Consider the following 27,596-nt stretch of genomic DNA (forward strand, 5'->3'; position numbering starts at 1 on the left):
GACTTTTTTCTACGTGATCCCATGCCTATCAGTAAATTTGCATTCATAATCTTTTATTCTGTGCCTCTTCCAGGGCGTTCGCCCCTTTCCCTTCCTGCAGCAAGTCCTGGTCCCTGAAAAGGTCCATCCTCCCCAACTGACTTCCACATTAACACAGACCAGGGAGGGCAAAGGGGAAGTTGGTTATTTCAAAAAGAAACTCAAAATTTACAAAGCAGCTGCCAACTAGCCAGACCTTAATTTTGTAGATTTATTTAGGAAAAAAAAAATTAACATGAGCAAATGAGAATACTTCAGTGTTACAACAGAGTATATAAATGTCTAGCAATAGTCAAATAATTTGATCTTTAAATACAAAATAACCACATGAACACCTAATATACAGGTTTCATCTGAATACATATTTATTAGATAAATATTAGGTTGTCACATCATCTAACTACATACAGTTTTGCAAGACTAAAAATCACAATTATTTTTTCTGACCAGTTTAAAGTATGAAATGATTGCATTGTACTGTACATACAATGTACAAACAAAGACAATGGCCATTTTTGCATGTTACTTCAGATTGTACTTTTTTTTTTTTAATTCTTCTCTGATCGTGATATCAAAAATTGTACAAAGTATGAATTTGGTTACAATTTTTTTTAATCCCCTTATTTTTCTTCATTATTTCTGTAGCACCCTAAAAATACACAGGTGATAGACTAGTACACGTAAGCTAAATATTACATGTAGATAAAACAAAACAAAACAAAGGATCAGAGTATATTACAGAAGTGAAAGTGAAACAAATGCTGAGACTCCACAAACGCTAACAAACAGGATTCATTTTCCACATAAGATGGAGCTTCAAGCTTTTTTTTTCCTGCGAAATAAAAACAATGCACATTCCAAGGAAAATGAATGCATTTCTGTTAACATGTCTCTATTTGTCATTTACATATGTACAGCTGTCCCTTGAGTCTCCGCTGCAGACATTGGCGTGTATCTGTCAGTCCTATAATAATGTCTTGGCAGCAGAACTGTAGATCTCTGTGGGTTCTTTCCCAGATGAACTTCCATAGGGAAACAATTAAAAAGTAAACAAACAAAAAAAAGAAGAATAAAAATACTACTGGAATTCCATATAATAATTAAGCTTTAAAAGAAATGACTGTGATTACCCTATTTGCTAGGTTTTTTTCTCTAAACTTTAATACGGCAGTGAACAGATAAAAAAATAACTAAATTTTCATTTAGAAGCTTTTTCATACTGACTCCACTATACAGTACCTGATTTTAGCTGACAGATAAGTTTTAAAACTGTCTCAAATGTCCAACATTTGGGTGATGGGTAAAAAATGTATTTTCTCTCAAGTTCTGCTTAGAAACCAAACGTTTCTGTAAGCTTAAAAATGTCAACCGTCCACTTTAATTCTCTATTACTGTACAAAGCAGATGCAAACGCTGCTCCAAACATATTGCTAATATCTATAGTGGGGTATTTTTTTTTCCCCTTTATGCTTTCCAACAGGTACTTTTAAATGATGTATTTTAAATACTACCAGTTAGCAAAAGGTCAATCCTTAACATACCTGGTTTAAAATATTAATGTTGTGTTTAAGAGAAAAATAATTTCAGGTGACTTAACTTAGCTGCTCAGGAATCAATGGAGGGTGGAACATTAAATAGAATCAATCAAAAAAACCTGAGCAACCAGTTCCAACCAATAGTGAGAAATCTTCTTTATTCCCAAACCTATGGCTTAAGAAACATCCCCCCCCCCCCCCCCCCCCCCCCCCCGAACAAAAACCCCAAACTCTAAGGGCATAAAGTCAGTTTATCATTAGCCACCCCTGCAAATGACTTCAATACCTATATAAACAACGCAGCAGAAATACAGGGGGAAATCACTACAGTAAAATGGCTACAAAACCACATCTGTAACTGAAGAATGGTCTTCCTAGGAATTGTGTGATAGCAGCACCACACCACAACCATATTACCATGTATTACACCAAGGTATCATTAATATTCTGCAGAGAACCTCTACAGGTTGTCAAGCCTACATAAGAAAGAAAGACACTTCTAAGCAGAATAAAATATACTATACTGTTTCCCTCCCCCACCCACCAACATCCCTAAGTGTTACCATGCCCCAGTTTCAGAGACCGGAGCACCAGTATAGTGATATAAATATGGTACCTTACATACTTGCTGCTTGCCTTAGTGCATCTTTACCTGTTCGGACAGCTGGTGCTAGGTGTTCCGCTCACTTGGGCAAACGAACAAAATCTCTGCCATGACCAGCCCACAGTCACCACAGTCCATGAATATCGGTCGGTCAGTTGTTTGTTTTTTTTTTCCCTAGGCAATCACTTATTATTATGTTTCCACGACAGAGCTGGGCCCTGATTGTCCAGGTACTGCCTGATGTATCAATTCATTCATCACACAAATGGATATGAAATTTTGGCTAATTCATCAAAATAAAACAGGGGAAAAAAAGAAAAAAACACAACTCCCTTATTCTGTTAAAGAACCCTCAATTTTCTTTTTTAAAAAAGGACCCATATTTATCTTCAGACAAGGTATTTAAAAACACCAGCAAAAGTATAACCAGATCATGAAAATGTTGAATATTATCAAAGACGATACTAAAATATTCACAAAGATATTTACAATAGCAATTCTTAAAATAATTGATTTTGCATAATGAACAGCGCCTTTCTTAAAAAAACTTGAAACAGGAAAAATATAAGTGTGGGACCATCTCTACATAATATGTTTGACAGATTCAATACTCCTACTGGAAAATAAAAGAACTAAACCGCCATTTCCTTTAATATCTACAGCAAGGTGCTGCTGACTAGCATATATATATCATGACGCATGTACAGCAGTAGTGGGAAACGTTAACAAAAAGAGCAAAATAAAACAAAAACCGCAAAGAATTTACAAATATGACTTTGGTGAGGAAAGCAAATCCAGAGTTGTAAGCACAGAGCATGCCATTTACAGCATTGCAAACTAAACACAGAGGGCTAGGAAGCTATCTAGTCAAACCGACAGGAACAAACAAAATTTTGCCTGGCACTTCAGTTTAAAACGTATTGTGGCGAGCAAACGAAGGGTGTTTGATTGGATTTGGGATGAGGAAAAGGAGTAGGGTCAAATTTGCTTTAGTAATAAAAAGAAACGAAACCAATAACTGTACAGTGGGCAAAAGCTGAAATGTTGCACCACAAGGGCAAAGTTGGCACACATGCACTTCTTACACAGCTACTGTACATCATTTATAAGAAAGAGAGAGAGAGAGAGAGAGAGAGACGAAGAACACAGAAATGGGCACAGAAGCAATAGGAAGCTCATGCAGGAGCAGCAACCACACGAGAAGCACAGATCACAGGGGCAAGACAGTGATTGTGGCAGCAGGGTCTCTTGAGGGCAGTAGCAATCTACCAAGTTACTTATTCTCCCCATGCCCGGTCCTTCAGGAGAAAGAGCTCATCCCGGCAGCCAAAGTTTTAAAAAAAGAAACTGAAGGAGGAGAAAAGAAAAAGGCTGAATTATCTGTAACAGTCACGAAAACGGAACGCAAAGCAAAACAAAAATGAAGTTGCAAGATGTCTGTCCAATGTCAATGCCCCTTCTCAAGCTGATTATTAAAAATAATTATGCAGATAGTGATGTTACTCTCCCTCCATCCTGCAATGACTTCCTGGCTGCCTTCAACCCAGCTTGTCTTACTATGTATGTATTGTGCAGTACAGACAGTGACACAAACACTCGGGGCACCGAAGGCTGTAGGTAATAATCAGGAACAGTTTGGTTTGCATCCCACCTCCCTCTCTTTTCCATTCTGTATGGCGTACATGGCAAAAAGATCTATTGCAGCAACCTCAGCAGCTGGATGTTAACGCAGCCACAAACAGTACTGATTTGAAACCAAAACCACAAAAAAATCCCTAAACATGGCAAACTTTTATTACTATTTTTCCTGGGTGTTTCCAATCTGTGTGTTTGGCCAGAGGAATCCTCTGCAAAGAGGTGGTTAAGATTCCTGCACTTGCAGAAATACCAACACCCACAGCTGCAGCCTGGAGATTCTCAGGACTCACTGAAGTCGCATTAGCTAAACTGCTGGCTCGCTCTGATGGGCCTGTAGGTCTTCCCTATCTTTGCCACTTCACTGTAGGATTTGTGCTTTTCTGAGCTTTGTACATGTTTTTGTTTTTCTTTTGTGTGTGGCCAGGACAACCGCTCCAACGCAAACCTGTGGTTGGAGGGGGACAGAGGGGAGGTGGGGTGGAGGGAGATACAGTTTCAAAAAAATGGAAGAACACGCGTTGGAAGGACACTCTGAGATGGGTCAGTTAAAGACAGTTCCATTTTGTTGCCTTTTCTTCCCTTGCCAAGATTCATTTTTGCCAAGATACTTCACACTATGTTTTATCACAGAACTCTCTCTCTAGAGGATGAACAACAAATGGGGTTTCCAATAGCTGCACAACTGTCTATGCTTCTTTGTCACGTGTAGCACGGCAGACTCGGAGATTACTGCATTTATTTATTTTTTTAATTTTTTTCTCCCGTCACTTTCGCAGTCTTTGAAGCTGACAAAAGCAGTTCTGAGATGAAGAAAGCAGGGAGTGCACCATTGGATCAAGTTGTGAGTTCTTTTTCTTCTCTTGTGGAAAAGGAGTGTTAAGATTCCTCGCTGTGCAGCCACACACGTGTGAACAAGTGAAAGGAAAGGGAGAATACATATGGTTTCAGTTGTTCTCAAAGAGAGAGAGAAGGTCATCATTGCTATTGCTTGGCAAATCAGGAGGATCCAGGTACGAAAGCAGCTCATCTGGATTTGTGAGTTCTGGAAGCAGCTATAAAATATAGAGATAAAAGGAAAATTACAGATAACAGAAACACAATTGAGAAAAGAAGGGATTAAAGACCACACATTCCTGGAAACTGGCTTTCATATGTATATATCCAAATAAATCAGAAGGCAGCGACACAAACCTAATACCCTAAGATGATGCATTATCCACTTGTTCGTGAAAGTCTCTATTATTCAGTTTTCACCTGTGAATTACATGACCATCTCAATTAGGGTTTCTCAATCAACCTCCCCATCATAAAGTTCATCCATGAACAAAGTATATTTCTTGGCTAGTGATGCTGACAGAAACTTCTCGATAAATGCTCATTATGTATGTTAGTTTCATATAGAAGACTGAATTAAAAACCTGAAACATGCAGTTTGAGTAATACACATTTGAGCTTTAAGATAAATCAACAGAGACTGGTCTACCTGACTTGCACATGTCAGTGAGATGGTCGCTCAAAGCCTGCACCCTTTCCTCACCCCTCAGCCACCCCTAATGCCTCTGTGCGCTGATGTAAGCTCTGAGGCAGTGAGCTGGAGCAGGGAACTCACCCAGGGTTAAAACTAGCCGAGAAAGGAAAAAAAAAAAGAGGGAAAAACACCAACTGAAAGGAAGGCCTGGGGAGGGGAGTGGCAAGGCAGGTGGGCGAGTCCTCTTCCTTTCTGTGGCAGTGAGTTTGCGGTGGTTGGAAGTACTTCTCAACTACAGCATTACATGCAATTCCAGACGTTTTCAAGGGTCAGGAGCATAACACCCCATCCAGCAGAAGAGGCACTGACCTCCACAAAGTTTTAAAATATCAAAAGGAATAGTTGTGGGGCTTTTATTTATATTTTTATTAATACTGTGTTTCAAATACAAAATTTTGTCTTTCCAACCATCACTCAGATTGTTTTTGATCTGACAGATAACAAGCAAATCATAACTACTGGATTGTGTACCAGGCAATGTTTTCTGCTTTATTCTGCATCTCACCATATCCTAGTCAAGAGTAAAAGTGTCATAATATATAAAAAACAGCAGGGAAGAGTTTGTAATAAACTCCCTTTATATTCAGGGTTGTATTAAAAGAAAGACAGAAAAATATGGACTGCTTTAACAAGCTCAACAGTAGGGATGAGAAATTAATTTTAAGCCATTCTATGTTTTCAAGTACTATAAGACTAAAAGCTTGACTGCATCACGACTGCATCACATTTAGCATGCAAATATTATATTTATGTGCTTCTATTACTCTTGTGTAAATGCAGCTTCGTCTTCTAATGTTATATGGATGAACATATTTTTCAATAAGCTAAACATGAAATGCAGAAAAAAGTTTATTACTTCCTAAGCATTTAGAAAAAAATGCAATGTCAAGTTTACATAAACAGAATCTCCCAGAAGAAATGCTTTTCTTAAAATACCGCTTCCTTTTATTCATGGTAGAAATACTATTGTCATAGTACTAGACTGAAGATATAAGGCCTTTAAATGTATTTCACCTGCTATCATAATTTTTTATGAATACCTAGTACAGAAGCCCAAAATAAAACTGCAGCCCCACCAAACATGTAGAAAGTAAAAAATGGTTGAATTTGTCCTATGATTTTACAAATCAATTCTTAAAAATTTAACATAACATCTCTGAGACTCATTCTTGTATACAGGGGATTTTTTAAAAAATTTTTTTAGAAAGGTGAATGTTTTAAACAATATACTCAGTATCTCTGAAAATGAAGTCTTCTAAGTTTTGAGGGTGACTTCGGCTTGCCTTGGCTGCCCAGCTGGTGTGAAAACCAGAGACCTCAGAAAGGACTTGCTGGGCGTTGAGGGTGCTGTGCTGGAGCAGAGGTAAGAGACGGAGAAGCGCTGGGGGCTGTGGGGGGGAAGGGGGCAGAAGCTGCGGGAATGTGCTAGACTTAGAGGCAGAATCTGGAGAGGTGCGCCCAGTGCTCCTGAAGCGAATACTTGAGAGGTTTAACCAGTCATTGGACTCTCGATGCCTCTGCTGTTTGAGGTACAAGTGCAGGTCACCTGTATCTGTATGAGATGTACCCTTTAACCCAGGTTAAACAGACTGCATCACATTTAAGTCCTAAAGAATTAATGTGACCGTGTCAGTAGGGAGCAGACCAAGTTGTCCATGGTACAGTCCCCTGTTCCGTTTGCTGCATGGGACTTTATTCAGCCTGGTTCCACAACACAGCCACTGAAAGGTAAACCCATTAAAATAATCCATCTGCTCATATTTCAAAAAACTATGTTGCCCACACTATATAGCACCTGGCTTCTCATTTAGCTAAGGTAATTTCAGCCTCCCATTAAGAATCCAGCATGCCTCCATCAGTGATAACCACAGTACTGTGATAAATGTAGAGGTTCTTCTACTTTGCTTTCACCAAGGAATGACTGCCTGACCCATAACAACTTACTTCATGTTGCTTAAATATTTGAAGAAAAAAAAAAAAAAGACATTTTTATTTCACCTATTAACAGTGCTCATACGGGGTCCTTAAGGGTTCAGAACTCTAACTGCCATATGAACTACCGCTCCCAAAGGACGTGCATGTGACTGTGTTGTGTGAAACAGCAGCAGTCTGGTTCAGATAGAAGTTACTCCACTGAGCACTGTTCCTGTAACTGGAGCATCTATCCCTCCCATAACCCCTTCCCTCCCCTTTGCGAGGCTACCTGCTGGCACAGTGCTTGTGTGTGACAGGGAAGACGTTAAGTATACAGCAACAGTAAATACAAATATAAATCCAAGGCACAGAGGCGAACATTTCTCTCAGAAAATTACACTGTGCAGCAGCAGACTTTGGAACAGACAGAAGATACACATACGGGAACACACAACTCAAATGAAGATCCGATCCTAGTGCTAAGGAATTTATATTTCAGGAGGTAGGTGGTTAACCAGAGAGATACCTCAGATAATTCACTTCCGGCTCCACTGAATGGATGGTAAGAGACAGAAGATTACTTTTGGCCTTAAAACTAGGTTTGTCTTTGTTTAGTTGTGAGGTGCCTCCCATAGTGGCTAAGGAGGCAAAAGACATCCTTGCTGTTTATCTTCCTATGTGGCGTACTGGGAGGAAGAACTTGTGCTGCTGAGCTACCCGCACGAGCAGGTATGCGTGGGCACAGCCTGGATTTGGCCACAGGGAGCCGGGCCGGTGCCAAAGGGTGGGCCAGCACAGATCCCCCTCCCACTGGCCAGGGGATGCTGCAGGGCTCAGCCTGCAGCTTGCTTGGCACAGCTCTGCCACGGTCCGAAACCACACACAGCTGTGTCCTTCCTCTTATGCAGGCACCGCGATGGCTTCAGGGTCTAGATGAGCACGCAGGAGCTCCCGTCCCCCTCATCGCGGGACGGGAGGAGATGGCTCCCAGCCTGGTGCCTGAACCGCCGTCTGAAGAAATGCCTGCCTTGGTGCTAGGAAGAGGCTATGGCTCACACACCACGCAGCTGCTCAAACCAGAACCGTTCTCCCAGCAAGCCAGGAGCACCCTGTCACTTCGGCTGCAGCACCTGTGCCCATGTACCAAAGCATGAAGGGATGGCATGTGCTGTGGAAGCGGCTCCCCGTCCCCGTGCCCTCCCCGCCCTCCCGCCGCGATGCGAAGCACACGCTATGGCAGGCAGATGATAGTATGACACAGACTTACATCCAGCGAGGGCTCCGGCATGTCGGGTGCTCCCTGTCCACCAGCCTGACCCTCTAAGGCTGAGGAGGGATTAAAGGTCAGGTCACTGTGTGGATGGTTGCTAGAAGCGGCCGGGGGCGGCTGCCGGGACTGCTGGGTAGGAGGCCCGCTGTGATGTAATGGCTGCCCTGACTGGCTGCTGGGGTGAGGGACGTGCAAACCTTGCTGCATGGAAGTATGGGACTGATCAGTGCTGCCGGGATGAGGGATCTGCGGAGGAGGAAAAAAGCAGGAAAAGAAAGTGAGGCCACAAGGTACAGTGCTCGCGGTGCCTGACTCTGTAACCGCATGTTACAAAAGGAAATAACTTAAATGAATTAAAAAAAGACACACACAACAAAAAAACCACAAAAGAACCCCAAAGAAAGAAATAAAAAAGCACAATCGGAAAAGAAAACTCCATATCCCAATGCTGGAGGAAGTGTTTCAGCTTTTTGAATGTTATCTGCAAGGGGGAGATAAACACATTGGATTTGTGCTGTTGGCTTGCTTCCTTGTGATGTGGGAAACTGCGCTTGAAGACGCAAAATAACAAACCCCAAAGAGGAGGGAAGGAGGCTTATGGGTGCTGCTTAGCATTAGCATGGCAGATGCTTTTGCCCTAAAAAAATTCCATGAATGAATGGAGAATGTGTTGAATAACGTCCCTATGCCAGGAAAACAATTAACCGAGAAAATGCGTAATTTCTGCTCAGCTCCCTTATCGGGTAGCTTCCTGACACCGTTGCCTATTTGTGTGTCGGCTCATGACAAACATCTTGCAAACACCAGCCCTGCCCCACTCCGCCCCTCCTTTTTTCTTCAGAATGCAACAACCCTTCTAAGGGCTTAAGATTTTCCTTGCTGATATTCATGGTTTCTGATGGTTGACAAAAACCCAAGTCAGCTCAGCTAGAGAGCTCCCCACCCATCAGCAGAGCTGCTGTAGGTGGCTGCACACCTCCTGACTGCTAAGCACAATGCATTAGCTTAAACTAAGCTAACGATCACCCTTCTGTTTTGTATTCATGCCATGGATAAGTTCTCTAGCGAAAGCTTAGTATTTTTTATGTTTTCTGTAGGGGAATAAACTACCAAACCACATGCATCTTCCAAACCCTATTATGGAAGAATGGGGGAAAAAGTCTTTCTCACATGACAGAGAAGCAACAAACGCACACAAGCCCAATTCTTCCTTCTGCTGCATGTCACATTTAACACTAGTGGATTCTCTGGGGCTTGACCTTGGTGCCATGAGAAAGAAGTGTCTGAGTGCTTCAGAATCAGATGTCTCATGCTAATTGGGTATATGGAGAAGCAAAAAATGTAAACATTTTTTGAGGAATGCTACATATTGCCACAAAGTGGAGCTGAAATAAAAGAACAGATACATACAACAACAGCATGAAATTCATCCAGCCAAGCCAACAGAAACCAGCAAAATGCTATGTCAGCATTGACCCTTTCATATCACAGTAAACTGCAAGGTTATTTTAACCTTAGTCTTCAGTTTTGGAAAGCAAAACTTAACTTAATTAAAATGTTCCCACAAAGTTAAAAAAAATTAAAAACCCAAGCATTTTAAAAAAATACATTTCACCACTCTTACGAAAACTGAAACCTGCATACTGATCCATTGGGACAGTCATACTCAGCTACATGGAGGTCCTTTTCAGTACTTTGGTAGTATGAAGGTTGGTGGAAACGAGCAGGATTCTATCTGCGACACCACATTTGGGCCTCTTTTCCCATATAAGCATTTAAAGTAACCGTTAAAAAGTACTGCTACACACTCTTCTCTCCATTAGGGTCACAGTTTGACTACTTGGAAAGTATTCTGTAATATTATTATTGTTACCTTAGGGGTAAACTTGTACAAAATCTGCTCACAGACCACACCTTAATGTAACTGAATCTGCAGCCTAAAAACTTTGCAGAAGTCCAAGTGAAAGTAGATGTCTATCCAAATAGTACTGTTTCCTTCTTCATTCATTGAGGACACGTGCAACAAAGTGTGGAAATTAAGAAAGCTTACTAATAACAAAAAGTAAAAAGCAATTTAGGACAGTGTTGCTAAAGTGGGAAAGCAGTTTCCGGAAAACAAAACAAAACAAAACAGGATTATCTTGGATAGTATCTTAAATTTATCCCTGAATGCACAAAGCAAGAGTCATACTGGCATGTTTATATCAATAATTATTTAAACCAAGAGGCATTAATACATTCTCAGACATATTTCAAAACAAATAAGCAGGTTAGAAATTCTACATTATGTTTGTACAGACAAGCATTTTTTATATATAAATATTTAGTTGATAAGGCTACAGTATCTTGGGCCCTGAAGTAACTGTTGGGTAGGGAGTAATTGTTCATTGTAAGACTGAGGGCCACCATAATCTTAAACAGCCATCGCAGGTTCAAAATCCACCTGACTTAGGCAACAGACTCTACCATCTTACCTGTGAGAAAGCAAAATGCTCAGGACTTCAACCTTTTTCTATTTGCATTCAGCTAACTAATGACAAGTTTGCCGTGGTGCAAAAAGATTCTAAGCAATAAATTTTGTGCATGAGCAGCTTGTGTCTGCAACTTCCATCATTTCATTTTAAAAACACTAACCCACACTACGAACGCGGAGTCTAACAAAGTTGCCTTTGTTTCCATAGCAAAGTAATTCCAGAGTTGTGTTTAGGAGCATAAACTTTGGCACTCTTAAAACATTTACAATCTGTAAAAGAAAAGCTTATAGCAGACACAACTACGTCTTCAGCTTAATAGCACAAACCAACAGAACTCTTTATGAGCCCAACAGTGACCTCTAGGAGTGCAGAGATGTATAGCTGTAGAGCAACAGGACCTGCCAGCTGCAGAACAATGTTCCTTTTATCTCAGGATAAAACTGATAGTGAAAAAAAAGATCAGCAGATTAAGTCAAAGGTTTATATCTCTCTCCATTACTGGGGTCATAGTTTTACCAACTCTTTTTCCGGGTTAGCTGGCAGAACCACTGAAAGATGCCATCCTGCCTGCTGCTGTTCCTGGCCTCTGAATTTCCCATCCATGTCTGTCATTGGGTGCATCTTTGCAGACATGCAGTGAACTCAACTGAGGAGCAGACATGGACCAAAGCTCAACTTCCCCACCCCCACCCCTCTGAAGTAGTTTTCAATCACATCAGTACCTGGATCCAGATCACTTCATGGCTCAAATAACACTTGTGCTGGTGTGAGAGAGAAGAAAAGTGAAAATAGAAACAAGACCAATGACTTTTTACAGTGGCACCAGCTCATACCACCTCCCTGTGTACATGAAACTGTAGTGTGACCATCCATTGCTCTGCCATGTACCACTCCTTTACACTGTCTGCAGTAAGCACTAAGCTAGAGCTAACTCTGAATTCACCTTTGTCTAAAACTTGTTTACAATTTCTGAAAACAAACATGATGTGATTTTGGCAGCTATTTTGTAGCAATCTTGCACTGACATAGAAGCATCTGTTCTACAGTTCCCACAACACTTTACACTGTAGAAGATGTATTACTTCTAGCCATGTTTCAGGTCTTGATTTTTTCTTCTTCCACAGGAGTGGAACAGCAGTGTTGAGAGAAGGTAGTTCTCATGATCCAGCCCTGGTTACCCAGCCCTACCTACACTGGGCAAACACATCTGCATTTCCTGGAGTGGCCTACAGAGTATGTCTGGAGGGGTCAACTTTCTCTGCCTACCATTATATAAGGGCCACCACATAAATCTTCATAATAGGAAAATTAGGAGCTTCCTCAGCAGCATTCAGCTCCAGTTAGAGATAGACCTCGGGTCTCGACTCACCTTGTAAACACAAAATGGTCAAAATGAGTAGCAGATTAAAATAAAATACACATTAAATGTGTAAAAAGGAAAAACCGAAAGCCAGACAAGAGTACAGGCAATATCTTAAAACCTTAGTTCAATTACGCAATGCGATTTATAGTTATTTTCATACAGAGATGTCTGTCCAAAGACATTCAACTACACAATTTAGGAATGTGTTAATGGCATGCATTTCTCCAAAAGCAGTAATTTTAAAGCTGCCTTTCCTGAGTGTCTGCTACAGACAAACAGTTGTTCATTTTTGAGAGAGAAGAAAGGAAGAAGGAGAAAAAGAGAGAAAGAAAAACAGAGACTTTGTAACACTGAAGCAGCTGTGTGGGAGCACTAACAGTCCTCAAATGTGGCCTGAAGACTACGTGCCTACATTGACAAGGTCACTCTAATTCCCTTGTGCTAATAGACCTGAAAACAGATCCTCATTAGAGAAAATCAGCCACTGACATAAACTAGATGGAACCTGCTTTAGCACTGCTTCCCATTCCCAAACAGTATAGCTTGCATATCATGACAGATGAGGGAGAAGCGAGGCAAAGGTTTACTTTAATTGCCAGCTATCATAAGCAAGTATCAGATTTGCTACAGACTGGCCCACAGAACCAAAAATCTATTAACATTTGCACAAACACCCTCCCACAGCTCTGGAACATGCATAGCCTTGAGCAACTTTCACCTTTGCTATCATCTGTAACCAGTCCCATTTTCAGAAAGCCACAGATTCTTCACTTTCATATTCAACCACTTCATATCCCTACCACTTCAGAGATTTCACCGGGACAACTACTATAGCAAAGGTATAGCTGTTAACTAACGAAGTCAAGAGGTAGGTGTCAAGTAATGGGAGGCAAAGAATAATTCCCTGTGGCTTTGATTCAAAGGAAAGCAGCTATGAGTGGTTCAGGTTGGTAGTAGCTCCCCTCACTACTATATTCTAATACCATATGGTTGGTTTTGATGCAGATAATTCAGACTGCTCTTTAAGCTCAGTACGTGGAATTTGCCAATGTAAAATTAAGTTTACAGCATGTTTATTCTATCCTTTATAGCCTGTGAAGTGTTAAAATCGTTATGTTTCTGGACTCTTCCTTTGCAGACAGTCTTGTTACTTGGGCTCTCTCCAAGCTATACCAAGAACTCTCTCTCCACTCTCTTCCTATTTCTCACCATCCTCCTTGGAAAACCCACTGCCAGTTAGAGGAGACATTGACTGAGCAGGCTTTTGCTGAGCATCTGCTACCACATTTCCTCATTACATTCTGAAATTGTACTTTCTAGTATTCACTAAAGACACGGCACAGATGACTTGTCAAGTTAAACATCCTTCCTGTGCAGTAACAGCACACTATAAAGCCCCTGCCCTGTAACTTAAATGAATATAAAAGGATGTATACACCCCACCCCACCCCGAGTTAAAATAGATGACTAGCCGTGCCCAAGAGCTAAAATGCTGCTGGTAGCTTCTCTATCACCTAGCTGCTGCAGTACTGCATTTTCTGGAGATATATAAAGTTCTGTATATATAACCCAGTGCTCTAAGCAAGCTGCTTTTCCAATGCACAGTTCTGCCTCTCCATCTGAGGCCTGAGAAACCTCCATTTTGTAGTCTCTTATACTGATACACTCTCAGACCACTGGCAGCGTCCCTCCTTGTAATCTACAGGCTTGTCCTATTCCCAACAGCTTACAGGTGCCTTTCATGCTACTTGGGTAGAATTCCCTCTCAAAATGCTTTGATGCAAATTTTGCCCTCAGGGACAAAGCCAGGGAAGATATTGTCCCTGCTTTGAAGTCAGTCAATGTCTTGCTATAACAAGCTGTCTGCTGAAGATGGATATTCACAGACCCTGCTGGCCTAGGGAATGAAGTCTAGTTTTTTTCAGGTGTCAGAGCAAAGCACAATGATTAACACAAGCACACCAAGCCAGGTTGTCTCTTTCAGATAAACAAACTTAAATGACAATTTGAAAAGCTCAGAAATGCTTCTCCAGAAACTCGAAAAGGCCAGAAACTAAAAATGGCATTTTTTGCATTTCTCAGGACTACTCTGTTTCACAAGCTTCCAAAGTGAGGAATCCACAAAGAGTAAAAGCAGTTCACAAGGCAAGTCCGTTAGCTAGATGAGAGCTCCTTACACCCACAAAGGACAATCTATATCCACAGCACCATTACTTACAGATTCCTGCATGGGGTGACTGAGAGGTTTGTCGAGAGCTGCCATGCTGCTTGGCATGTCTGGGGGATGTGACAGCTGTGGCCCATGCATGAAGTCATTCATAGACGTGCCACCAGGATTCCCGTGCGGGAAGTCAAAATTGCCATGACCTTGGTAACTGTTGCCTAAAAGAGAAACAGATGTGACATGAAAGAAACCATTTGTTTCCCAACATTGATCTCTCAGAGTATCTTGCAAAAGCTGTGTGGCATGGTATCCTCCCTGCACAGCACAGGGCAACTGCCATGCTGAATGTGACAACACTGGGCTCCCTACTGCTGGAGTGAACTGGAGGAATAGGGAGGAAAAAACATCACTCAGCTTTCAAATACTGGCTGCTATAATAATTCAGGTACATGTTGTAACTAATTGAAAACTGCTGGCATTTTGAAAAACCACTGTCAAGCCACCACATAACCAAATTGAGAAGTGAAAGGGATATTTTTTTCTATGGAATATTTGCAATCTGGAAGCATCTTAGTGCAACTGAGACTGACTGCCCAAGTCCAAAATTATTTATAGGATACCTGTGTTATTTATGTCTATGCTTCTATGTACTCAGTAAGATTGTAGCATCGCTTCAGTTTCTGATGAAGCTAATTGACAGAACTGTATCAGGAAGATGCCATAGTACCAGTTCATAGCATAGCATCTCTTTTATCTCTTCTTCTGCAGTATAAACAGGCAACTTCCATTAAGATTACACAAAAGAGGCCTTCATGTCTAACTGGGGTTTGTGATGTAATTCTCCTTGCTCCCTCAAAACCTAATAAAATTCACTTGACTGTCTGCAAATATAACATCGATTTTCCCCTCTTGGATCTACTCGTCTCATTTTCAGAGTTACAAACTGGCTGCCTGTAGCCTGTGTTTCAGCATGTGGATATGTATGCTCGTAATGAAAAACTAGTGAATTTATGAAATTCACCTAACTTCAGTCTGAAAGAATGTTCTCCAAAGCACAAAAATTTCACACCAATTCAGAATAAATGATCTGGACTTACCCCCACACACCTACCATCTAGTAACAAGCCTGGAGTCCCCTGCTGATCTGCAGGACAAGTACTGTATAACCATCATTGGTATGTTTTGATCCGTCCCACCTCAGCCCAGTGATCTTCACTTGAATTCTAAAGCAAGCATGTATCCCAACACAGGGATTTTACTCTCCATATTTTTTCTGTCCAGATCCCTCTGTTAACAATTCCAACTGAGATACCAACTCTGGTGGCTTATTTGCTATGAACAGCAAAAATTGAACTAAAGCCATTCAGCTATTTTGTATAAGCAACTGAGTTGGATGATACTGAGCTCTGGAAATAATAGAATAGCTTTGGAGCTTGCACAGAGAGGCTGCAGTTCATCAGCTGAAGTACAGCAGCTTTAAATGTTCAAGTCAAGAAGGGAGTTTGACAAACTGAAGTAGCTGCATCATTTGCTCTTTAGCACAGCTTCACAAGCAGAAGTTTAATCTCAGAGGAATAGAAGTCATTAGCCATGTCTCAAAGAAGTCAGGACTTTGATCTATCATGTAAATACTGCAGAGCCTTACTAATTCTCATTTTGTTAATCTGCAAACGGGATGAGTCTCACAGACTATAGCTGGTCTTGCCTTGCTTCTCAGGAAATATTTAATAGCAGTGAGCTGGAATAAGGTCTTGTGTTACTGAGTACTTGTTATATTTGCAAATTAAACTCCAGTATGCTTACTGTAAAACCCAAATAAACAAACATGAATGACAGCAGTAATACTACTACTACTACTACTACTTTACTCTAGAGTACTGTTAATCAGAGGACATTACCTAATTCTAAACACTAACTTTCATTGCACATATTGATGGAGAATAAAGACGCAAGGCAGTATGCACAGGGAGTTACAGCCATGCAGCAGCATGCCCTCCTCTGGAGGAAGAGTTTTGCCCCATGCTGAGGGACAGACCTCTAAAGACATTTAGGATAATCTGGTGCTCTGGATTGATATGCTTACTGCAGGGGAAATAGGAGAGCGTGGGTTCCACCTGCCGTTCATGAGTCAGGGCTCCGAGAAGCAATGACTACCTCTGCTACAGGATCCACAGGGGAAGGCAGGGAAGTAACAGTCTAGGCAGCAGTCGTTACACAAACCCTAAACTCCACTTCATGTGACTACCCTGTCCATTCCCAATTATAAGCTAGAAAGATGAAGAAGAATAGATGGCTCTGTTCTCATGCTCTGACTGCACTTCACTCCTACTAAACGAGTGAAAAATTTGTGATTCAGTGCTCTTGGCTTTGTTATAGTAATCATTCATCTGTCTGAAAACCGAAAAAGTTTTATCATCTGTCATCAGTTTTGCAGTCATTGGAGCAAATTAACCATATTTTGCGTGCAATCTATATTTTTCTTCAAATGCCTGCAAAAAGCACATATATCACCTTGTAATCAATTTGGGGATTCTGATGGTGTGAACAGTTGGTCTTTTCCCAAAGCTGAACTGAGTCATATCATATTACTTGCAAAAGAAACAGTCTCTGGTTTCCTATTTTCAGAATTGTCACCATAATTAAGTTATTCACAATATACCAGTCATTTGAAAATGTATCTCCGCTGCTGGAGAAACAGGGAACTAAATACAATCTGGCAGCACATGGGTAGAGAAACTCAAAAGTAATTTTCTAATGCAAACGTGTTTGCAAAGCAATTAAAAGTCATCCACTTTCTGGGTGGCCTACCAAATGTCACCCACTCGGCCACAAGTTAAACTTAGTGGCCCAAGTAGCAGTGTTAATGGGTCAGGTTCTCTACTTTGTCACTTCTGTAGCACTAGGAGCCTTCACTTGAATGAGATTGGAACAGAAGGAAAATGGACAGAAAAAATGAGGAAAGATGTATATTGTGGCAGGCCATGAATACATAGGGTAACATACAATGTGGATTCAGGGAGGGCTGCATGGCAATAAATGTGACAAGCACCAATTTCCTTACTAAAATATATTTTCCTCTAAACAGATGAACCTTAAATGAAAAGACTGATGCACAATTTCAGAATTGCAGCCATACAATTTGCTTTCCTTATGCATCTTTCTGAGAAGATGCACTGACATACCTGAATAACAAAACTGACTGAACCACTGACTTCTAGAGTGACCGCCTGGGTGCACAAAGCTGTAAAACTAACCTTGGTTACCATATTCAGTGGAACTGTTGCCTCCTGGAGGAGGGGGTAGGGATGGGTAAGGTGACGGGCCAGGACCCAAAGCTGCAATCATCTCCATCACATTTGGCATGATCATCTGGCTTGGACTCATGGTCTTAAACCTCTTTGAGGGAATGCCATCTGGGTCATCTTTGATGTGAATATCTGACTTTATAGGAACTGGCCTCCAACTGCAAGTTGGATCAATGGTAACTTCTTCAAACTCTGAGCTGTAAAATAATGTGAAAATTTTAGCAAATTAATTTATTATTATTTTTTCTTAATCAATTCTGCTGAAGTTTCCATAAGAATATGCATGGTAACAAATGTTCTGAAATGCTCTAGTATAATACAACCTCAAGATCTTTCAGTCCTCAAGTATGTGCCGAACGCCAGTTTTAAAAAAGGCAACTATGAGAGCACATTTCTCTGTTTATCCACACAACAAAATCCAAACATATCCATGGGGTCTGCCACATATGACTCAGAAGGACTACTTGTAAATATGAGAAATCATTCAATTCTCCATTCCCACTCTTGCCTCTGCCTCATTGGTGAGGCTGCCATCAAGAGATAACGCAAAAAAAAGATCTATTAAGTAGATGGAAACTCATTCACTGTATCACTAACTCCACCAAGGAGCCATGAAATAGAATATTCAAGTTCAATCACTAAGACTTACTTTGGTGTGACTATCTCAGTACTCATTAACATATCTCCTAGTTGCTTAGTCTTGGATATCAGAAATAAGTAAGTTCACTTACTTTTGTATAGCGTTCAGAATACCCCACATGTACTGGTCAACCTCCAAGCCCTCTAGCAGAGCGGTTTTACTAGAAAGGAAAAAAACCCCAAACCTCATGTTAGAATATCGCTACACATGTGTAAGATAGGGATGGAAGAAGGATAGGTTAGTGATGAAATCAGCAGACCGGAACCCAGCAACTTACTATCTGTAATACATAATTTAGGAATGATTTGGGGCAAACAGTTTTGGTTCTACATTTGGATTACCAGGATAACAGCGTTCTACATCAAACAAATGAGATAAGGATATGTCTACTTGTGTGTGTCCACAAGCTGTTCACATCCTTTAAATAATTTTTTTAGTAAAATATACTGTGAATTTAAAGGCTTTTCAAACATAGCACATCTCTCCTGTGAACATCAGCTAGCACTGGGTTTTCAAATTAGATCTTTTTTTTTTTTTAGCTACACAGTAACACAGCTTCAAAGTAACTACATCTTATAGCCATTTTACTTAAGATCAGCACAGATGGGGACAGAACAAAACAAATGTGGAAATGAGTTAGTTACATAGGCACTTGGGTCTGAATGTAGGTGCTCAGACTCAGAGAAACAGGACAAAAATTTTGGCCTGGATGCATGAATACATAAATTAAGAAACAAGGCATCTGGTTCTTGTCATATTTTTAGCCTGACTTAGAAGACAGGTAAGATTCAGGCAGTTCAGAGAAATCACCTGCACTTTAGGATATGTATCAATCATGGATAGTCATTGAAACAAGCTCATCTCAAGCCTGCAGTGTCAACAGAAGCAGATAGAATGGCCAATCTCCACTCCTGTTTATACCAAACATCAGCTGGTGCAGCAGGGATTGAACTGGAGACTTGCAGAGCTGAAGCACAAGCTGATACAGCTACAGCTGCTTGAGCCAAAGAGTCCTGGCTCCTCAGCTGAGGCTGCAACAAACTCGTAACCCTGTGGGCTGAGCACAGTAGGTTACAGACACTGAACTGGCCTACAGACGTTCTGCGATTCTTTCTGCCCATTTACATGTAAGAACGGGCAGTCTGTAACCACTTCCAAGCTTTTTGTTCCATTTCTTCTGCAGTATACCAGCTCTCTGGTCAAAGCATAAGCTTGAAAGTATGCCAAGGTATCCCTCTTTTCCTTTAAGCAATCACTCCAAACTTTTGCTCCTTAGAAATCTTTTACCTTTTTTTAAAATCAGCCTTATTCTGCACTAGAATTCTTCCTGCTTTCTGCTCTCACTTTAATTTGCACTTGATGTTGACTTTGACCTTGGAGGATCCAACGTCATTGCTACCTAATTACTGGGTAATGTTGCAATCTCCAAAATTCCCCTTCTCCTCGAACACTGCCATTAACTGCGTATCCGTGACTCGAAGCACAGTACCCGAGACACTTATTTGGCATCCTTACTTAATGTTCAGCTGGATGCTGAACACTTTAGTATCTACATATTCGAATTTCAGTAATGTGGGCATTACAACATTAAAATTACACAAGAATAACTCTAGAATAGATTATCCATTCTTTTGCCATAGCTTGTTGTTGTCTGGTAGTTGCTTGTATTTCATAATCTAGGAGAAGACAAACTCGCAGTTCATTCTTTTATATAGATCTCTGTCTTATCAATGTAAATATTTGAGCTTCTTTTGAACTCTGCACAACCCATTGATAGCCTGTAACAAGAGCTCACAGATTATGTATTTTGTTAGAAAATATCTCGTTATCGGCTTTTAAATTTCTAATAATCCAGGGTGTTTCTTCAATTTATGAAATATCGCAGAAATCTCATTGGTCTTAATGCTAGCACTTCCTTTTTCTCCCCTCCATAACCTTAAATATGATCTGAATTTGGTCAAATTATGTACAACTGCATTTCATGTAGTATGGTTGCACTTACTTGCATACCGGACACCTCCAAGTTCCTCTTTCACAGTTCAGTTGCAAGTAAGATTCCAGATCAAAGCACTAGATATCAAAAAGAAATAAAGAAGTGGGGTGGGGGTGGGGGGGGGATGGGGGGAAAGAGGAAATCGAGGGAAAATACTGTATTAACTGAATCAGTTGGACAAAAGTAAAACTGCCATGAAAAAAGCCTACTAGCACTGAAAACTAAACCAAATAGCTTACTTTCTCCCTCTACATTAAACATATATATAGTTAATTATATAGGTTGATAGACACAAAGAAATCCCTTTTCATTAGGCTCTCTCATACAATAACCAAGCTAAAGGTTTGGTAGCAACACATGGCTGAGGGAATACTAACAGGCCACTGGCATCTACTCACTTGTACATGCTTGCAATCGTGACCCCTTGCTGGAAGCTGAATCCGCCGGAATGTGATCGGACACTTCAGAGACACTTTAATAGCAGTTTGCTCTACTCCGTCTTCCCCATTTAGTGTCGCATTGCCAGAGGAAGCTGCTACACTACTGAAGTTCCTCTTTACTGTTTAGGAAGAGGGTATGTGTATGTGTGAGAAAACACAAGTGTACTGTAAATTCTAACATAGAAATCTGAAAGACCAACACTTCAACATTTAAGGGCCAATTTAATGGACAATTTATCCACATAGGTGTGTTCTGTGTAATTTAGAACATTCTCCTGAACAAACAATCACACACATGTGTATCAGCTATACCCTCAACAAAATAAAGTGCCATACAAGCAGTTAAAGCAGCCCTAAATAAATACAGAATAATCCTTATACGGGGGGCTTTTAGGTAAGTCAAAAACAAATATGGGGAAAAAGCCAGAGAGATTCTCCTGGAATGGGAGAGTCCTCATTGGGAACTAAGCTTATGTCCTTGGTATTTTGTTACTCCCACCCAAATAGCCCTCAACATTTGAGGATACTGAGGATTTAGTCTATGCGCATGATGTTCTGGAAATTCCTGACAAGTACAGGCTTAAGGTTTTCAATAAGCAAGTAAATCTTGTGTAGAAATACCGTATCACAAATGAACATAGGCATTCTGGAAATTCATCACCCACACAAAATGAAAACTCACTCTTAGTGATACAATGCTCTGCTGGGAGGAGGCGTTTCTTTAGTAGACCTTGAAGTACGGAGCGAACTGATGGCCGGTGTACTAACTGCAACACGAACAAGTGTGACTGAAAGAAAATGCATTTCATTACCAAGAGAACCAACCGCACATGGTAAATACACTGCTGAACAGAGCTGCATTCTTCCCTTGGACACATGGCTTCCATAAGAGCCTGATGCTTAAATACGAAAGCCAGTTCTGCTCTGCTGCACACATGCACTCCCTTAGGGATATTCTGCACACTGTGCAGTGTGTTATTCTGTGCTCCAGGAGCATAATGTATACAAGGGCTTTAAAAAAAGCAAAGTTTTTCTGCATTTTCTCCCTCCTTACTATTCAGAATACATAGAGCTGACATACTATTCTCTGACATCAGGGTTTATTTTTAAAACTCTGGATTCTTTGACGCAGTCTAGCCTACCTGCCTGCCCTCAGAGCACATTGGAAGTTGCAAAAACGATTTGCTACTGATGTGTCTGGAACCAACTGAATCTTCTTCCCCAACACAGAGCTCGTTGTGGATTCACAGGATGCTGCCCCTGCTCTTAGCCACCAGATAAATGACATTATGCGGAGAAACATCAGTGCGAAGTAAAGCAAAATGGGTGGATGGCCTCTTGTCAAAGTGCTTCACACTGTGACCTTGGGAGAGGTAGCAGCTCTCTTTCTTGTCAGTGACAACAGAAGAGTCAAAAGCTTAGACTGTGTGTATGCAACAGTCTGCATTAAAAATACAGTACTTGTCTCTGAGAGTAACTAAACCATGGAAAAGGAGAAAGGGGAAAGTTGCATGGTCTAGACTGCATCACGGAATACGAATTTTTTCATCTGAAAAGCTATTTGAAAAAATCATCACCACCATCAATTATGGTGTTGATGTTCTCATGTCAAACCAAACACAGTTTAATAGCCTAAGTAAATGAAATTATTACCAGACAACAGTCTGCATCACAATAACCTACTTCTACATTAATACACTTTAGCTGCCTTGTTACACAGGCACATGCTAAATAGGCAGGAGATCAAACTTCCTTCCTCCCCTAGACCACAAGTCTTTTCAGAGACATCACCAAGACACCACTATATTCTGCAATAATTCAGCAGCAAAAATTTCCATATTAGCACTCTGACTGTGTCAACATCATCAAACAAGCACCTTACCAGAAAAATGCATGGAAAAAATGAGAGTAAGGCTCTTTCAGCTAAGGCAACATTTGCAAACTGTACTAAATAGCAAACTCAGCATCAGCAGCTGCAGCCATGAGCTCAGTGTACTTACACAACAACATGCTGTGACTGTAATTTGAATCGTGTTTCTTCCTGGCTGGCAGACGTGCTTTAGGTGCAGAGGTTTATGAGATGTCTTGTTGTCACCACGTTCAATGGTAAGTGGGGTTGCATTAACGCTGACCTGGACTGAAGCTGGCCAGTTTGTGTTCATTTGTCTGTCTTCATGGTGATAGCACTTGAACTGTAATTCCAAGTCAGACCTGTACAAAAACCAATAAATTGTCCTTTAACTTTGCTTCCACATTGCAGAGGGAGATTGTTTTGATGCTAGGAACACTTTATCAATCAGATTATTTTTCTAGAATTATTGCCAGTGAATTACATAACATACTTTCTTCATAAAAGCCCTTAACAGAAGTAAGTCATGATGAATTAATGATGCAAGCATGCCACAAAGTTGTTGTTAATGTTTTACACTCATGAAGGACTTCCCAAGGGAACATCTCAAACCACTTTGCAAAACTAGACCACGGAATGATCCTGCAGAAAGAAAAATTTTATCATCAGGTAGGTCCTTCCTGTGTGTTAAGAGTTAAGAACAAGAAAGTGATACGCTGCAGTGGGTTGTGCTGGAAGACTGTGGGTTCTTCACTACTTTAGAGCATTTAAAAGAACACTTGAATGAACACTTGTCAGACAAAATACAGGTACAGCTAATTCTGCCTTGGAACAGGTAAATCAACTAAAATAAAATGACCTTTGTATCTCACCCCCTTTGTTTCTGTGATTCCAAATTAACACAGCTGTGGATTAAATCTACCCAATTTAGACCTTCTTTCAGAGCATGAATTCCTCCCACCTCTCTAATAATAACTTCCACATGCTATTTAGCTCATCAAAAATTAGTTTTGTAACACCTCCAAAAAAGGAAGAGGCTGAGATTAAGTTAATCACAAATTAAGTGGGTAGAGACTATGACTTCAGTTTCATACATGGATGTTAAACTTGTGTTAGGAATGAGTAATTTAAAGAAGAAATTTAAAAGAACATGAAGAACTGAACTGAAATGTCAGGATACTGCTGTTCATGACAGCAAAAGACAGCTAAATGTTTATCTTTTATGCTTGAAAATCTAGGTCCTCATTTCTTCATCTCACCTGGAGGAAGATATTGCTGTATGATCCATGAGGAACAACTCATTCAGGAGATCATCACCTTAACTGCCATTTTCCTTACCCAAAACCAGAGATTTCAATTCTGACTTAACATCGCCTTTTCTGGATTTCAAGACATCAAGATTTAGCACTGATAAAAACGTGGATTTTTTTAAAAAGAAAGGTATAGAATACAAATTACCTGACCTTTCAACATAATCCATCTATATTAAGTCTTTCCAGGTGGTTTTTTTCAGTATTTTATTAAGAATTTTTTGAAAGCTCTGTCTGCAAGATCCACTGGAGATTCTCACCTCACAAGAACACACTGCAGTCACCCAAACCCAGAGTGAAGCAAGGTTTGGTACCTCTGATATAAAAACCAAGCAGATTATGTGTGCTCCCAAGGACTCTGAGCAGGCCTGCTGAATGTCACAGAGCAGTGACAGAGCTCAGGAGACCCTCTTGTTCTTAGCATGCAGTGTCTCCACCATGGGATGCTATTAATAACTGAGCAGTGCTAAGACTGAACCAGCTTCAAGGCAACATTTTCCCTGCCTTCGACCTTTCTGTTTCTCGTAACCATGAAAAGCTCCCAGCGGGAAGAAAAATAGTTGCATTGCTATTTATTATGTGTGTACATGTGAGACGTTTTGCCGAATATTTTAACTGGCAGAAAAATACTAAGAATTGGCTCGATTCCACCATTCTCTATAAAACCAAAATCCATCCACACATGTGACTAATTCATTTTTCTGGAATCCATCCAGCCCTGAGTTAAATGTGAAATGACTTCATTACAGGACCATCCGTTCTCCCCACTATTAACAAGCTTTTCAAAACAGCAGACCTGAGCACAGTTTACCTATGAGTCTTCATTAAAATAAGTTTAAATAAAGGCTATGTGTTTGGTGAGCTAAGGAAGAAAGAAAGAAAGAACAGATATTAAGAAACAGCCTCATGCCTCAGTGCAGCACTATAAATCTACTGAATGAGCCAGCACAATCCCCAGTAGTGATTACTTATTAATAAGAACCGACAAATAACTGCCAAAACTCCCTCTGCTGCGAGTACTCCATGATAATGAAATGCAAGTAAGCAATAACTGACCTCAAAGTTAGGTGTTAATTATTGGATGTGGTCTGCCTGCAATCTCTCTCCCTTCCAAATCCCAGGCTACCTCAGGGTAGGGGGGGGGCACCGTGGCATCAAGGAATTCTGCATCCCACATCAAGCTTAGGCTTTAGAGCCAGAGTTTGCCCCTGGAGCAGGGAACTGAGCGCACCTCTCTGCCCACCTCATGCCTTCCACACCATGGAAATAGAAGTCTCAAGTGGATTCCAGTGAATGGGAGGAAGATCCTAACAGGAAAAGAAGCTGAAGCTACAAGTTATCACTTCCATTAAGGTCAGGGCGTACGTGGTCCAGGCTCAGGAAGAAACTGAAAGTGAGGCAGGCGTAACAGAAAATGTGCTTAAGATGCTGCATTTTACCATCTCAGCTGCTACACCTGTGAAACAACCTCCATACAAGATCCTGAGCAACTAACCAGCCCCCCACAGTGCACAGAGACAGGCTCAAACAATGTCATCAGCAGCCAGGATAAACACTGAGATGCTTTCTGAGAAAAACAGAACAAGGAGACAAAATTATTCTGTGGTATTTGAAAATATATATATAAAAAAAATTAAGGGTCTGATTTGTCATTTCATCTAAAGCCCTTCCACGAGCATGGTGGAATCAGGACATAACCTGGAATCACTTACGCAGATCTACATTAAATGCAGGAAGGTACCACCTAGGAAAACTATTCCTCTGTGCTGGAAAGTAGTACTTGCTGTAAGTGAAAACCAGAAGCCTTTGTATGTGGAAAGCTATGCTCCGATATTTCTGACCTGTCCTTACTTATGGAGTCACAGGAGAGGGGGAATTTCAGAACTTAGTTTCTAAAGTTTGGAGGATTTAAGCACTTGTCTTTCCAAATGATTTTACGAAGCCTCCAAATCAGGTCCTTCATTAGTGTGTTATCTTTCATTATCAGATACTCTGCACCATTTAATTTAAGCATAAACTGTAACAGCCCTGCATAGTTACTCCTGCAGCTAACATTTCACAGGCCACAAAGCACCTAGGACTTCAGAGTCTCCTAAATGGAAGTTTGTAACGGCATTGGTTGTGCATGTCCCGCACCCGTTACACCCAGAGCAGAAATGACGGAACAGTTGCAGTGATTTTTCAAATACTACCTGCCATATGCTATCAGCAAGGAGACGCAACACAGATCAGGAAGCATTTTAGAATGTGTTGTCTCTGGAAAGTGAGTGAGAGTATCTGTGAGTCTAAAGGGCATTTTTCCTATCTAGGCCACAATTTTTAAAGCTAAATTCATGGCAAACCTAAATGAAGTTCATCTGGCCTGCCACTCCTCCACCACTGAGTGCAAGACCTCCTCACAGCAAGGCTGAGCTTACCTCCACATCAGTGTCTGATGAACAGTTGGCCGTAAGTGAAAGACATGGTTACTGACTGCCAGGTTGTGTTCCAGCCGGAAGGGCTCCAGTACAACACCATCTCTCACGGGAAATGTCAGACGCAGCTCATCATTGTGGTTGGCTGGGATCGAAGAGGGAGAGAAAGCGTGAACTTTCCCTTTAGCATCTGCAGTGCAATAATAATGTGTATATTTATACAAAATAGTAACAAATGGCACAGTGATCTGCTACTGGGTCTAACTTAGCAGGTTCATACACACAGAAAAGAAAATTACAAGTAACTACATCACCTAACTGATACAAGTGACAGGGCTTAAACTGACAGTGATGGCAAATCAAAGTCTTCTATTCTCCCACACTTAACATTAGGACCTTGGCATTCCAGCCACAAAAAGAAACCAGACATGGCAATAATTCCTGTTTTTTATTATTGGATAGGTTCTGTATTGAGGCTTACTCTGTTGGCAGAAGACTGACAACAAATCTCTTAATTATGGCAAACTGTGATAATGCTTATTTTCCTCACTTTGAACTGGGATCAACATTACCCAATTAGTTCCAACAGTTTCATCAGCTGAAACTAACCAATGAACAAAGACACTGGTATTCAGTTACTACCTGATCTCATAAAAGGTTTTGTGGTAGCTTACAGCTAATCTATGAAGTCATATGTCTTTAAATGCTGTGTTCTTGCCCAAATAATACTGCAGGCCACCTTCCTATACTTCATTTTTCAGCTATCCTGAACTCCAAACACCAGTTGCAAAGTGCTAATGCAGCAGCAGTTTTTTTACAGAAAACATAAAGGTTCTCCCAGTTCCCTAGTAAATGATTTCTCCTATTGCTCATCAGTCACTTCAAGACCTCAAATATCTTGTGCTAGTATACAGCCAGCGAGATCTTGTTATTCCTGCCCTGTTCCCAGCCAAACAACCGTGATGTTGAGTGGCTTTGAAAGGAAATATTCATACTACTGACTATTCTTAAGAAGCCTGTATGGATCACAATAGAGACACCGCTATAAATATTCACATTTTACGCTATTCTGCAGTGATGTTCAATGAATGGCTTTGCCCTTGAACAGAACAGATC

The 27,596-nt window shown here is 40.8% G+C and overlaps 1 protein-coding gene across 17 annotated transcripts in view; it reads right to left on the bottom strand.

Moving 5' to 3' along the window:
• Positions 1-380: 380 nt before the first annotated feature.
• Positions 381-27,596, bottom strand: part of ZMIZ1 (zinc finger MIZ-type containing 1) — a 362,912-nt gene continuing 335,696 nt past the window's right edge. For 13 of the 17 annotated variants that reach the window (XM_049809830.1, XM_049809833.1, XM_049809834.1 and 10 more), the window contains 10 exons: positions 26,484-26,670; positions 22,908-23,118; positions 21,590-21,695; positions 20,866-21,026; positions 20,477-20,544; positions 18,566-18,634; positions 17,784-18,031; positions 14,584-14,747; positions 8,526-8,774; positions 381-4,868 (listed from right to left, as the gene is read on the bottom strand). In XM_049809830.1, coding sequence (XP_049665787.1) covers positions 4,761-4,868; positions 8,526-8,774; positions 14,584-14,747; positions 17,784-18,031; positions 18,566-18,634; positions 20,477-20,544; positions 20,866-21,026; positions 21,590-21,695; positions 22,908-23,118; positions 26,484-26,670 — 1,571 coding nt within the window. In that variant the 3' untranslated portion in view covers positions 381-4,760. The remainder of the gene's footprint in view (positions 4,869-8,525; positions 8,775-14,583; positions 14,748-17,783; positions 18,032-18,565; positions 18,635-20,476; positions 20,545-20,865; positions 21,027-21,589; positions 21,696-22,907; positions 23,119-26,483; positions 26,671-27,596) is intronic. The other 4 variants (XM_049809846.1, XM_049809836.1, XR_007507221.1 and 1 more) reach the window with 3 other exon arrangements.

This window comes from Accipiter gentilis, chromosome 9 (assembly GCF_929443795.1).
Source record: "Accipiter gentilis chromosome 9, bAccGen1.1, whole genome shotgun sequence".
In the NCBI taxonomy this organism is placed as follows: domain Eukaryota; kingdom Metazoa; phylum Chordata; class Aves; order Accipitriformes; family Accipitridae; genus Astur; species Astur gentilis.